Source organism: Perognathus longimembris, chromosome 13 (genome assembly GCF_023159225.1).
Source record: "Perognathus longimembris pacificus isolate PPM17 chromosome 13, ASM2315922v1, whole genome shotgun sequence".
In the NCBI taxonomy this organism is placed as follows: Eukaryota; Metazoa; Chordata; class Mammalia; order Rodentia; family Heteromyidae; genus Perognathus; species Perognathus longimembris.
In genome coordinates this window covers 19,185,981-19,199,345 of record NC_063173.1, presented here as the reverse complement: position 1 = coordinate 19,199,345, position 13,365 = coordinate 19,185,981, and the positions used below count along the sequence as shown (strand labels likewise).

Sequence of the window (13,365 nt, the reverse complement as noted above, 5' to 3'; positions counted from 1 at the left end):
GGCTAGCACTCTGCCACTTGAGCCACAGCGCCACTTCTGGCCATTTTCTATATATGTGGTGCCGGGGAATCAAGCCCACGGCTTCATGTATACCACTAGGCTATATTCCCAGCCCTGTATGTGAATTTTTATGTGAACATGGGGATATAAAAATGTAAGAAAATGGGCTGGGAATATGGCCAAGTGACAAGAGTGCTTGCCTCCTATACATTAAGCCCTGGGTTCAATTCCTCAGCACCACATATATGGAAAAGGCCCCAAATTTGTCATAGCGAGAATCTGGAACCAACCCAGATGCCCTTCGGTAGACGAATGGATCAGGAAAATGTGGTACATATACACAATGGAATTTTATGCCTCTATCAGAAAGAATGACACTGTCCCATTTGTAAGGAAATGGAAGGACTTGGAAAAAGTTATACTAAGTGAAGTGAGCCAGACCCAAAGAAACATGGACTCTATGGTCTCCCTTATTGGGAATAATTAGTACAGGTTTAGGCAAGTCATAGCAGAGCATCACAAGGCCCAATAGCTATACCCTTATGAACACATAAGATGATGCTAAGTGAAATGAACTCCATGTTATGGAAACAACTGTTATATCACAGTTGTAACTACTTTCAACGTCCTATGTGTATCTGTAGCTTCTATTATTGATGATGTTCTTGTATCACCTTCCTGTGGTTGTACCTACACTATCTCTGTAATCTTATCTGAGTATATTGGAAACCGTGTATACTGGTATTGGATGCAGGAAATTGAAAGGGAATACCAAATTTGAGAGACACAGGGTAAAAAAAGACAAACAACTACAAAAGCAATACTTGCAAAACTGTTTGGTTTAAGTGAACTGAACACCTCTGGGGGGGGAAGGGAAAGGGGGAGGAGGGAGGGGGGTATGAGGAACAAGGTAACAAACAGTACAAGAAATGTATCCAATGCCTAACGTATGAAACTGTAACCTCTCTGTACATCAGTTTGATAATAAAAATTTGAAAAATAAAAAATTTGAAAAAAGAAAATGTTTCTGTGAACAAATTTAGTAATTATACTTTATTAAAATTATACAAAAGGCAGTTAACTTTTTCTGGAGGAAAACTCCAAAACTGTTCTCGTTCCCTAATGTCTCCACAATAAAACTCTAAACTCTAAGCATATATAAAGCCTCTGGAATTTTTATACACAACCTGTCAGAATTATGTACCTATAGTAGGTATACTCTAGGCACTTATACAACATTTCTTTTTGTAACTCCATACAATGTATTACAAGCTTTCATAATTTAACTGTTATTCCTTAAAAGCTCTTATACAAATCATATATCCTTTGTGGTCTAGTTCCAATGTTACATTCTCAGACTCCCCTCAATAAAGCTGTTCCCTCATCAATGGCCCCATTTTATTTCCATATTATATATTTGTCTTATCACATGTCTCTTCCGTTAGGCTAGACTGCTGTCCTTCATCTTTGATTTCTGGTTCTTCGTAGCTATTACCTCAGGGCTTTAACTGAATGAATTCACAAAATCAAAAACCATGGAAATCTGCAATGATTAAAGTGTATTTAAGATTAAAAACAGGCATAATTTGAAACAAAAGTATCTATAATCAAACTACAACACTTTGGTTATTCTGGAAATTTTGTTACAGTTGAGATTTTGTAACAGTTTGGATATAGAATATTCTTCCAAAGGCTCCTCTGTTGAAAGGTCAGTCTCTAATGCATCACTAGTCAGTTAACTGGAACATGAAAGCTTTGACCTCAACAATGGGTTAATCCATTGATGGATGATTCATTGAACTATTAGAAGATATTGGAAACTGTGGCAAGGCTTCATTGGAGGAATTGGGTAAATGGGGCATATCCTTGAAGATTCTATTTTGTCTGTGGTTCCTTGTTCTCTCTGTTTCCTGTAGCCATCAAGTAAGCAGCTTTAGTGGGCCAAACCCTCTTCAACATAATGCTGTCTCACTACATGACCAAAGCAAAAGGGCCAAGCAACCATGTCTAAGAGTTTAACAGCTAAAAACAGAGTTTAAGAGCTAAAAATCATTCCCTCCCTTTTAGCTCAGTTACCTTGGTCAGAGCAATAGAAGCAGACTAATATTCAGGTTCCTAATTTTTCTAAAGATAAAATTATCATCTTACCAAAGGAATTAGATTCTTTGTATTTAGAAAGATTTAAATTGCAGACCTTTTTCTTAATCACATCACTTAACAAGTCTTATTTAATTTTACTTGAGTCTAAAGCCACTAATATACATTTAATATAAACACAGTGCCCTACTATTTGACAGGCTGCAGATATTTTAGCAGCTACTTATTATATATCATCAAATCTAATGCAGTACAACTGAGAACAGTCTTTTCTGTACATGTCAATAATTCTAGTACGGAGTTTCCATGTTATATGAAATCAGAAATATCAAAGATAAATTTCTCTTAGAAACAAATTGTTCTTAACACGAATTCTACTTTAATATTTCATGTTGAATCCTTAAAAATAAGCAATTTTTTAATCTAGCAAATTATTTTGACAGCTAAGTTTAATAGACTAATTTTTCTCAGGCCTTCATTAGCATAAGCAACTTTTTGTTTTTAATATGCTACAGCTCTCAATTGAAGCAGTAAGAATAGGCCTACATGACCATGCAAGAGAACCTATCAGATCTAAAAACCATTTAGGATTAATGCCATGGACATTATATCGCTGACAAGTTGTAGTCAGAACAACAACTTTGAACAAGTAAAATATGAGGTAGTTTATCACTTTATTTAACCAAGGTACTGGGTAACTTGCTCAAAGTTACCTAACAGGTATTTGAACCCAGGGACTTCAGTTTTGTGTTCTGACTTTAAGGAGCTTCTAATAGAACAAAAACATTAAGACAAATGGCAAACATTGGAGTAGCACCTTTCAAATGCCAAAATACACAGTACTATGGAGCTTCAGAGTTAAGAAAATGAAATTGGGCTGAAAGAGAAGAATCAAAAAAGCTTTTGCATAAGAAGTAAGAGGGCTAGATTTTGGTTGGATGGGACTTTTCATTGTTTCTTAACAGGGCACCAATAGGAACTAGAATGTGCTTTGAATTTTGAAGAGAAGGATCACTTGTCAATGACAATCATTCTACCAAAAACTGTTCTCAATACAGAATGTCTCTACATTATAGTTTAAGTCAGAAACACTTAGAGAACACTTGAAAAATCTGTGTAATAAACTTCATACAAAAAGAATATGCCTTGGGCTAAAAGGCATGGCTCAAGTGGTAGAGTGCTTCATTAGCAAGTACCAGGCCCTGGAGTTTAAAGCCCACACTGCCAAAGACCATGTAAGAATATGTCTTTGAAGCCGGGCACTAGTGGCTCACATCTCTAATCCTGAGTAGCGGGCACCAGTGGCTCACGTCTCTCATCCTAGCTACTCAGGAGGCTGAGATATGAGGATTGCAGTTTAAAACCAGCCCGGGCAGAAAGGTCAGTGAGACTCATATCTCCACTTAACAACCAGAAAGTGGGAACTGGCGCTGTGGCTCAAGTGGTAGAGTGCTAGCCTTGAGCTGAAGAGCTCAGGGACAGGCGTAGGCCCAGAGTTCAACCTAGAAGTATTGTCTAAATGGAAAAATGCCTTTAATACTAATACATTTTTGTTAATAGGAGATATCCTATAGTATTTTACTTAAAACAAAGATTTACCTACTTAAACATATATTTAATGCTTTTTTAAAAATAATCTCCTATTTTCAAGACAGTATTTTCTTTTGAACTTAAGCTATCTTGGTGCTCTACTATTTTGGAAATGTTCAACCTACTTCCCTATAATCTAGTTTAAAAATTACAGAATCAAGATGTGAGATAGAAAAAAGTTGTGATTAATTTTTGTAAAAGGGGGAATAAAAAGAGATAAGAATCCTTAGAAAGTTCATATCTACTAGTTTAATATATAATGTCAAGTTTAAGTTTCTTAAGAAAATTTTCCAGAGCTAACAAGATAAATTATATACTGAACAGAGTACCTTAAATTCAGCACAACATAGAAAAGCAGGCCTCAACTGGGCACTAGTGGTTCATTGCCTATAATCCTAGCTATTGGGGATGCTGAGATCTGAGGACTAAGGTTCAAAGTCAACTTGGGCAGCAAAGTCTGTGAAACTCTTATCGCCAATTAACCACTAAAAACCCAGAAGTGAAGCTATGGCTCAAGTGGTAGAGCACTCGTCTTGAGCAAAAAAGCTCAGGCTCTGAGTTCAAGCACTAGGACTGGCACAAAATTTAAAAATCAAAAAGCAGGCCTACACCAATTTATGTAATACAGACATTTCTGAACTCTAAAGACAAAGATTTTCCAAGCCTCTATAGAGGAGGACTCTCCACCACCACCACCACCACCACCACCAAAACCCACCTGATATATCCATAGCAACAGTAAAATAATGCCTTCAAAACCCTGGGGGGAAAATTATGTTGAGAATTCTCTGCCAGGCCCAAATTACTTCTAAAACAAGAGTCGAAAAACAAGATTTCCAGATATGTACAGTCTTTAAAAAAAAAAAAGTTGTATCTCTTAATGCAAAAACTATTAAAAGGTGGTCCTCAAAATGATACCTAAGCCTAGCACTAGTGGTGCACACCTGTGATTACAGCTACGCAGGAGGCTGAGATCTGAGGACTGCAGTTTAAAACCAGCCCAGGCAGGAAAGTCTCTAATCTCCAATTAACCACCAAGAAACCAGAAGCAGCAATGTGGCTCAAGTGGTAGAGTGCTAGACTTGAGCTGAAGAACTCAGTGACAGTGCCCAGGCCCAGAGTTCAAGCCCCATGACCGAAGGAGGAGGAAAAAAAAGACACTTAACTTATACCCACTAGGTGTCAGTAACACATACCTTTCCCCTCCTTATCTTCCCCTGTTAATATTAAAAGTTCTGGGGGGAAGGGGAAGCTATAAATTATTAAGTATTATATACAAAACTAAGAGATGCAAAATTTTAAGAAATTATTAACTCAAAGAAAACCAAGTTACATAGGAGAGGAAAATAATCATAGTACTCAGGGTCATCTGTGAATATGATTATTTTAAAATAACCAACTTCAACTGTGAAGTTGATTATTTTAAAAACTTTTGAAATATTGATTTACTCAAGCAACTTACAATATGACAATATTGAGGGAATTTGGCAGATTGATAAGTGGGTCTCTATTTAACTGGGGCCAGAACTGAAAAATCAAGAACACTACCAAAACTGCAGTTGCCTCTAGGGAGCCTCATATCTGTAATCCTAGCTAATCCAGAGGCTGAGATCTGAGATGATAGTTTGAAGCAAGCCCTAGCAGGAAAATCTGTGAGATTCCTAACTCCAATTAAACACACACTCGCGCGCACACACACACACACAAATAAATCAGACAAGGTGAAAAACAAATTGTTTGCTGTTTGGGGAATCTCTCCAAAACTACCCCTTATATAGGGTGAAGTTGTGAAACAACTCAATACACACAAAGCACATACAACGGTTTCTAGCATGTAAATAAATGCTGAGGAATAATTAGCTAGTACTATTTTCATCATTAGATGTCCCAAATCATTCTCAAACAGTAGTAGTAGTTTGTATAAAAAACTCAGTGCGATGGGATTTATAGTATGTCTACTTTTATTTCCCTTTTTCCTATTTCTTTTACTTTCATACACTCTTGGTAGTAAAAATATTCTTCTAAAAGCACTAGTAAATAAATATACTATCCTTAGTTTTGCTATGAGACAATGGACAAAAGAATGAAATTTGCCCATATTAACTTTTCCCTCTAAGGCAAAATACAGTAAGATGCACAATGAGTATTCAATAAATGTTAATGTCCCAAATCCTTACAAGGAAACAGAATAAGACAACTAAGTAACAATTAAAATCGTATCATATTAAAATCAAGTAATCTCTGAGCCAATATTATCAATATGCCACAATTTAAGACATATGGCAGAGTGAAACTAAAAGTTTTGTTCTCAATGAACACACCAAACAGTAATTGCTCTTTTCTGTGTACAATTTATGAGGAACACTAAAATGCTATATTATGGGCTGGGGATATGACCTAGTGGCAAGAGTGCCTGCCTCTTATACATGAAGCCCTGGGTTCAATTCCCCAGCACCACACATACAGAAAATGGCCAGAAGTGGCTCTGTGGCTCAAGTGGCAGAGTGCTAGCCTTGAGCAAAAAGAAGCCAGGGACAGTGCTCAGGCCCTGAGTCCAAGGCCCAGGACTCACAAAAAATAAAAATAAAATAAACCAGAAAAAATAAAAAAAACCTTAATTTTAAAAAATCCTTAAAAAAATAAAATGCTATATTATGTCCAAAAAAGATGCTAAATTATGTTCAGAGGAGAGGAATTGAAAACTAAGGAATCTGGGCTGCTCTGACTCCAAAACCATGAGTAAGTCTGCTACCATCCTCCATCCTTAACAATGTGAAATGTTACAATGTGGAAAATACCTTTAAGATCTTTGTGTTGTCCAGAGGCAACTATCAATAGATGAGAGTACAAAGATATAAATTTCTCTCAATGTCTAAACTTAAAACAACAGATCTCTTCTAAGAAAAAGATGCTACTGAAGATTAGTCATGAAGTTGGAAAACACTTTTCCTGTTATGCTATGGAAAACCTCCGAGCAGAGAATTCTCAGTAGAATCCTAAGTATCCTTACCATTTTGTATCCATACCAGTGAATATTTATTAATATTTACTCCAGGAAGAACACTGCCCTAGATCTGTACTATATAAAAAAAACAATAAGGAAGAAACACAAAAAATACTTCTGCTGTTAAGAAATTCACAACAAATAATATAAAATGTACATTACGGTTTGAAACCATAAAAGATGTTGGAGAACACTACTGATTAACTGCCAAATTAATCCCACTCAAATATAAGGTCTTCTAAGACAGTGCCATGCCAAAAGTAAAAATGGTTAGAAGAGGCTTTTTGGAATAAATGAGGTATGGGGGTCCTATAGAAAGAAATGTGTACAAAGGTTTTGAACAAGGTGGAGAGAAGTAGGAAAGAGAGGACAGCACAAACAGAAGTGAAAACCAAGTTAGAGAGAAACCTGTTTGGCTACATTAAAACTTGTTTCATGAGAAAAGAGATAAGCTGGGGAAGGACAGGTTGTGGCCAGAACCAACTGTACTTAGCCTTGAAAACTAAATTACATAGTTTTACATTTATCCTTCGTAGAGAGCCTCGTTAGCAGCTAGTCAATTCTGCCAGTTGAAACTGGCAGAAAATAATAATAAGGTAGGATGGCTTTCTGAATAATTAAATTTAAAGTTCACATATGTTCCTGTCACAGAATATTATTTTGATTTTTTTCTTCCAAAATTTGAAAATGTAAAAGCAAAGGCCATATTACCTGGAATGTAGTCTCAACTTTAATCAGGCATACACTCAATCAAGATCTACATCTGATAATTAACAGATACCCCATGCAAAAGTCTTCAAAACATTAAAAATAAGGAAAAACATACACATTCTATAGCTGTTAATGACCTTTTACGACAGTAAATTTCTAATTTATTTCACTATATATACACATTTATACATATGTACAAATGTAGTTATAAACTATTCCTACAAAGTTTTCTCAAAGTTGAATCTATAAAGTATAATCAAGCAATGGCAGCAGAGAACATGAATTCTAGTCCTTCATCTGCCTTTCACTCTTATTTAATACTCAATGAGTCACCTTCAGTCCTCTCCCTAATTCTTGGAAAAGTGAAGGTGTTTAATTCATTAAATGATCAATATGCTCTTCTCTTAGCTTAAGCACTGGCATGATTCTGGTACTCGAATGACAAAGATCAAATGAAAGTGATAATTAAAAGTATAACAGAGGGCTGGGGATATGGCCTAGTGGCAAGAGTGCCTGCCTCATATACATGAGGCCCTGGGTTCGATTCCCCAGCACCACATATACAGAAAATGGCCAGAAGTGGCGCTGTGGCTCAAGTGGCAGAGTGCTAGCCTTGAGCAAAAAAGAAGCCAGGGACAGTGCTCAGGCCCTGAGTCCAAGCCCCAGGACTGGCAAAAAAAAAAAAAAAAAGTATAACAGAAAAAGAAGAGAAGCAGCAGCAAAAAAGAAAAAAAAAAGTCCATGCATCTGGTCATTTAAGAGATCACTGGCGACCTTCAGAAACAACTTCCAATAATCCAGAAACAAAATATAGAAGTGGAAGCAAAGTACTTAGATGAGCTTATCAAAGAAGAAAAAAACTAGCTGGCTAACTGAAAAAGGTATGGACCTCTAGCAACAGTCTTCAGGTGTGAGAGTCTACAGTGCATGCTCCCAAGAGGCATGAAAGGAAACAGGGAAAAAAGAATGAAGATGGCACTAAGGAACAGAAAATCCAGGGGAAAAAAAGGGGAGTTATTGTGAGCCTGAAGCCTCAGATAAGGAAGTTAGTCCAAAGGAGGAGAGGCGTTTAATCTTTAAACTTCCACAAAGGAAAAGGCAGCATTGCAGTATCAGTTTTTACACAGCTGACATATTCCTACAAAGTTGTACACTTATAACATTTCTATAAACCAAACTATGAAAGAAATAAATCTCATGATGAACTTTTTTAATGCAGTAAGTACACATATCTCATATGTTCTAACAGCTGAAATGTTAGAAAGAGATAGCTTTGCTTTTTGTAAGAATGGGAATGAGCAATATGAAGCTCTAGGAGGAAATACATGTGTACACCTTTTTCTTTTCGGCCCTCTCACTTCCTTCCTTGTAAGAATCACTTGTATCGGTCATATAAAGGACCCAGGTCATGACTGGAGCAAGTACTATTACTTTCCCCTTTCTTCCTAGTTTAGAAAGCTCCCGAAGTTCTAATTGATTCATATGTTTATATGCTTTGCGCATGGGATTGGTGATGCTTGATAAATACTGACACATAACAATGCCTTAAAAGTAAATAAACTTCTGGCAAAACAACTATCACTGTAGCAAACACAGCTACAATAAAATCACTTTGGCACATTTGAGCCTATTTATCTAGCCACAAACTACTACAAACTACACACAATACACAAGAGAATCAAGAATTGGTAACAATCACTTCCAAATATCACCATCCTACCTAATTTCAATTATATAGCTACAAACTACTCCAAATTATACAAAAAGAGGAAAGAATCAGGGATTTGTAACAATCACTCCCAAATATCACCATCCTACCTAATTCCAACCTAGCATTTACTTCTAAAGATGAGAATAATCAAGGACTTCTATCAATATCACAATACGACTTAGCTTATTTCAACCTAACACTTCCTTCTATTAAGATACATAAGAAATAAAAATCCAAAGCATTAGGCTGATGATCATCAGTTAAAAATACGTTTGGATGCGCTGGAGATATTTATAAAGGCAGCAGAGATTCTATTAATATGTTGAAATTTCACCGGCCAGTTGTTGGGAGTCTACCTCTTAAATCTTCTACCATTATTCAAAAGGAAGCCAAGGAGTCAAAGCTTTCTCGTAAGTCACTGGCTTTTAAGAATTTAAGAAGTCACCCAAATTGGCACCCACAATCCAACGACCAAATAATAAATCGATAAAACGAAGTTAACAATCAGCTCAGCTCTCCATATGGTAAGTAATGTTCGGCTAACTCCCCACCTTGACACCCAAGTCCCAATGACTCCTTTTTCTCCCCCCACCCCGTCCGCCCCAACGATCTAGGGTAGGCCCCACGTCCGCAGGCCAGTAGTAGTACTACGAAGTAACAGGAGTTGAAGAAAGTCTTCTAACAGTTAACTCTGGCATCCCACAGACCTCGCCTTTGGTGTAGATTTCACAAGCCCCGGGAGCTGGACGCCGCCACTGTCAAAACCAGAAGCAGCACCGTCACCCAGTCCTGCCCATCAGCAGCTGTTCCCGATGTTTTCTTTGAAATGATCTCCTTGGGCTCGACGTGTTAAATCCGGACTTCAAAGGCCACCACTACCACCACCACCACTACCACCACCACCACCCTCCCTCGGAGCCGGACTCCACACTCCTCCGCGTCCGCGCCTTTATTCGTCCACCCTGGACACCGAGTGACGGGTCTCGGCTCCCCGGCCCCCTCAGATCCAGTCGGTCCCCTAACTGCTCGCCGCGCCCACCGTACCGCCAGCCCCACACGCCTCCGCCTTCCCCCGCCGCCGCCGCGCCGCCGCCCGGGCCCGAAGCCGGCCGCTCGCCCGGGCCTGCTCTGCCTCGAGCGAATGCAGGCCTCGGGGCCTAGCCTTCCCCCGCCCGCCCCTCACCTCTTTCGGGACGAGCTGGTTCTCCTCGCCGGGCACCATCGCTCAGACTCCGGCCGCTCCACACCGCCCAGCCGGGAGGGGGGAGGGGGGGAGGGTGGCGGCGGCTCTCCTAGGAGAAAATAGCGACGGCACTCATTCTCTCAGCCGCCTGCACTCCGGCAACCGCGGAGGCCTCAGCTCCGGCCTCAGACACCAGCGCGCAGACACCGACTCGGGACGCCGCCGCCGCCACCGCCGTCGTCGCCGCCGCCGCCACCGCTGCCGCCGCCTTCGTCGTCGGCCCCTCCCCCCGCCCGCGGCAATCAATGGAAAAATGGCGCCTGCCGTTCTCGCGAGAATTCGGTCGTTCGGGTCTTCCAGCCGGGTGCCCGGCGCCTCAGGTGCGCTGACTGTGGCCGCTCGCTCCGGGTCGCCTCGCCTCTCGCTCGGCCTCCAGGTGTACGGGACCGAGTGAGAGGCCGTACGGATGCTTTTCGTGTGAGGAGAGCGGATGCTGCCGTTCTGAGACGCCTGCCGCCCGCAGGGAAAGGAACAGGCCCCGGCGTCCTTCATGACCGCGCCCGCTCGACGACTCTCTCTCTGCCTAGCGGGAAAACTCGGTAGAAAAGCCCGGAGTTGGACCCCGTCCCCCCCCCCCCCCTACTCTGCTCACTTCCTGTTAGCAGCTCCCCGCTCCAGACACCCTTTGTCTCTTCCTGGTGAGGAAAGCACCGCGAGCCACCTCCCGGCTTCTGCCTTACGGCTCCAGGACTGCTGCTTATTTGTCCCCCCTCTGTCCCCTCGGGTCTTCCTCCCCTTCCTTCCTCACGGCCCCACCCTTCCCCGGCCCCTCCTGCGGGGCCTCAGTGTCCCTCTCCGCTCCGGCTAGGGACCTTGCGTACCCTGGCCTCCCCCCACCCCCCACCACCACCCCGTGAAGCAGCCTCGCTATGCTGGGACTTGAACTTCCTTCCTTGGAGCTCGCTGCCCATCGCCAGGCCGAGGCTGGGGCCCAAAGCCTTGAGGCGGCTCTACGGTATTAACTCACCCTAGAATCTTTGAAAAAAAATATTTTTAGAGAACTTTCAAGAAGCACTGTGGGCTGGGAATGTTGGCTGAGCAGTAGAGTGCTTGCCTAGCATGCTCGGAGCCCTGGGTTCGATTCCTCAGCACCACATAAATTAGAAAAAGCCAGAAGGGGCGCTGTGGCTCAAGTGGCAGAGTGCTAGCCTTGAGCAAAAAGAAGCCAGGGACAGTGCTCAGGCCCTGAGTCCAAGCCCCAGGACTGAGGAGGGAAGGAGGGAGGGAAGGAAGGACGGAAGGAAGGACGGAAGGAAGGACGGACAAAACTTTGCAATCATTTTTCCTAATCCTTCCATTGTGAAAACTCAGGTGTCTTTTGTGAAGACTTCCATGAATGCAGTAATTCACAGCATGCTGAGGTCCTAGCTCCTACACTATCAACTGTTACTGTGGTCTGTGCTCTCCACACTTTTAAAAAATTGTGCTCCTGTTAATGAAAAACAAAACAACAACAAACAAATCTTGTGCTTGTAGCATGTTCCTGTAATCCTTAGCTCCCAGGAGGCTGAGGACTGAGGTTCAAAGCCAGCCCTGGCAGCAAAGTCTGTGCAACTCTCATCTCCAGTTAACCAGCAAAAAAGGCTGGAAGTGAAACTGGCTCAAATGGTAGAAGAGCCGTAAGCACAAAAACTCAAGGCTAGCACCAGGACCCCAGTTCAAGCCCCAGTATGGGCACAAAGGAAAAAGATAAACATTTAAAATAAATGAACCTTTTAATTAGTAGCATAAAAACATCCCTATATATGTGGTGGTGTAACAATGATATTCTCTTCTCCTAACTAGTATAAGCTAATAAAAAGAAAAAAGAAAAATTAGCAAACAACAAAAAACATCCTCCAAGATATCTAGTGAACTAATTTTCGTTCCTTTTACAAATCTTACTTTGTGCAACAGTTAATAAAATGAATGTTCAGGTTATTTGCTACCGTTTTAATGAGTATGACAAGCTGAAAAGCATACTGACTGCCCTTTCTAATACAAGTGCTCAGTTTTTATCAGTTCCTTGCAAACAAGAAAAGGTTTCATTGAGAGAGAGAGAGAGAGATTGAGATTCTCTTCATGATATTAGTGAGGTGGTGTCTGTGGAGCCCATTTTAGAAAGAGAAGTATCATCTCTATCATCTCTTTTGCTTATGTTTGCACTTATTTCCAGAAATCCTTTAGGCACTTTCATCTAGGATTGATTTAATGACATAGTAATGTAATTAGTAAATACGTAATTCCCATAAACTGGAGTCTTTCCCAATGTACTAAAAGAAAATAAAGGGATCCCTGAAATATTTTCCACTTGCAGAAAGTACACTTTCACTTAGGAATAGTGAGATGTCAGTTATCTATAGATTAAATATTGCTGAGGCTTAATCTTTACTCGAAAAACTACAAGGATAAGTTTTAATATATCTCAATTTAAACTCCACCTAAACAGATTTCCAAGTCCTCCTACCTCCTTCCTATAACACATTCAATTTCTTCTCCATTGATAAGTTATACCATCATCAACTCATTTTATCAAGCCCCAAACATGAGAATTGATTAATATGTGTTGTTTTCATTCTTGAACTATATCTTAAATTCACTGCTCTATCCCATCCAACTCAAATCACTCCACTCTCTTTTCCAGATCATTGCAATTGCCTCCTAACTGGGTTCCTAGGTTCTTTACTTAACCCTTAACAATTCACAATTCACACAACAACTAGGGTAATATTTACTAAATGTATATTATTATGCCCTTGCCTTAGTTAAAATCTTCCAAAGATTTTTTCATCTCACTCAGAATAAAATTCACAATCTGCCAAGGCCTTTTAAACCCCTAGCACGTAATCCTGTCTGCATTTTCATACTCATCTATCATACTTTTCTCTTATGGCTCAATGACCCAGCCATGCACTGCCTCTCTTAGCTTTTGAAATACATGAAGTTTGTCTCTGCCCAAGCCTTTGTAGTAATTTTTTTCTGGAATGTTCTAGATATTTGCTCTTCTCTAGTTCAGTATTACCATTTGGG

At 40.4% G+C, this 13,365-nt stretch overlaps 1 protein-coding gene across 2 annotated transcripts in view; it reads right to left on the bottom strand.

The window, feature by feature from the left end:
- Usp47 (ubiquitin specific peptidase 47) overlaps nucleotides 1-10,430 on the bottom strand; it is an 88,170-nt gene extending 77,740 nt beyond the window's left edge. The window contains exon 1 of one of the 2 annotated variants that reach the window (XM_048361188.1): nucleotides 10,297-10,430. In XM_048361188.1, coding sequence (XP_048217145.1) covers nucleotides 10,297-10,335 — 39 coding nt within the window. In that variant the 5' untranslated portion in view covers nucleotides 10,336-10,430. The remainder of the gene's footprint in view (nucleotides 1-10,296) is intronic. The other variant, XM_048361189.1, reaches the window with a different exon arrangement.
- Nucleotides 10,431-13,365: the final 2,935 nt, after the last annotated feature.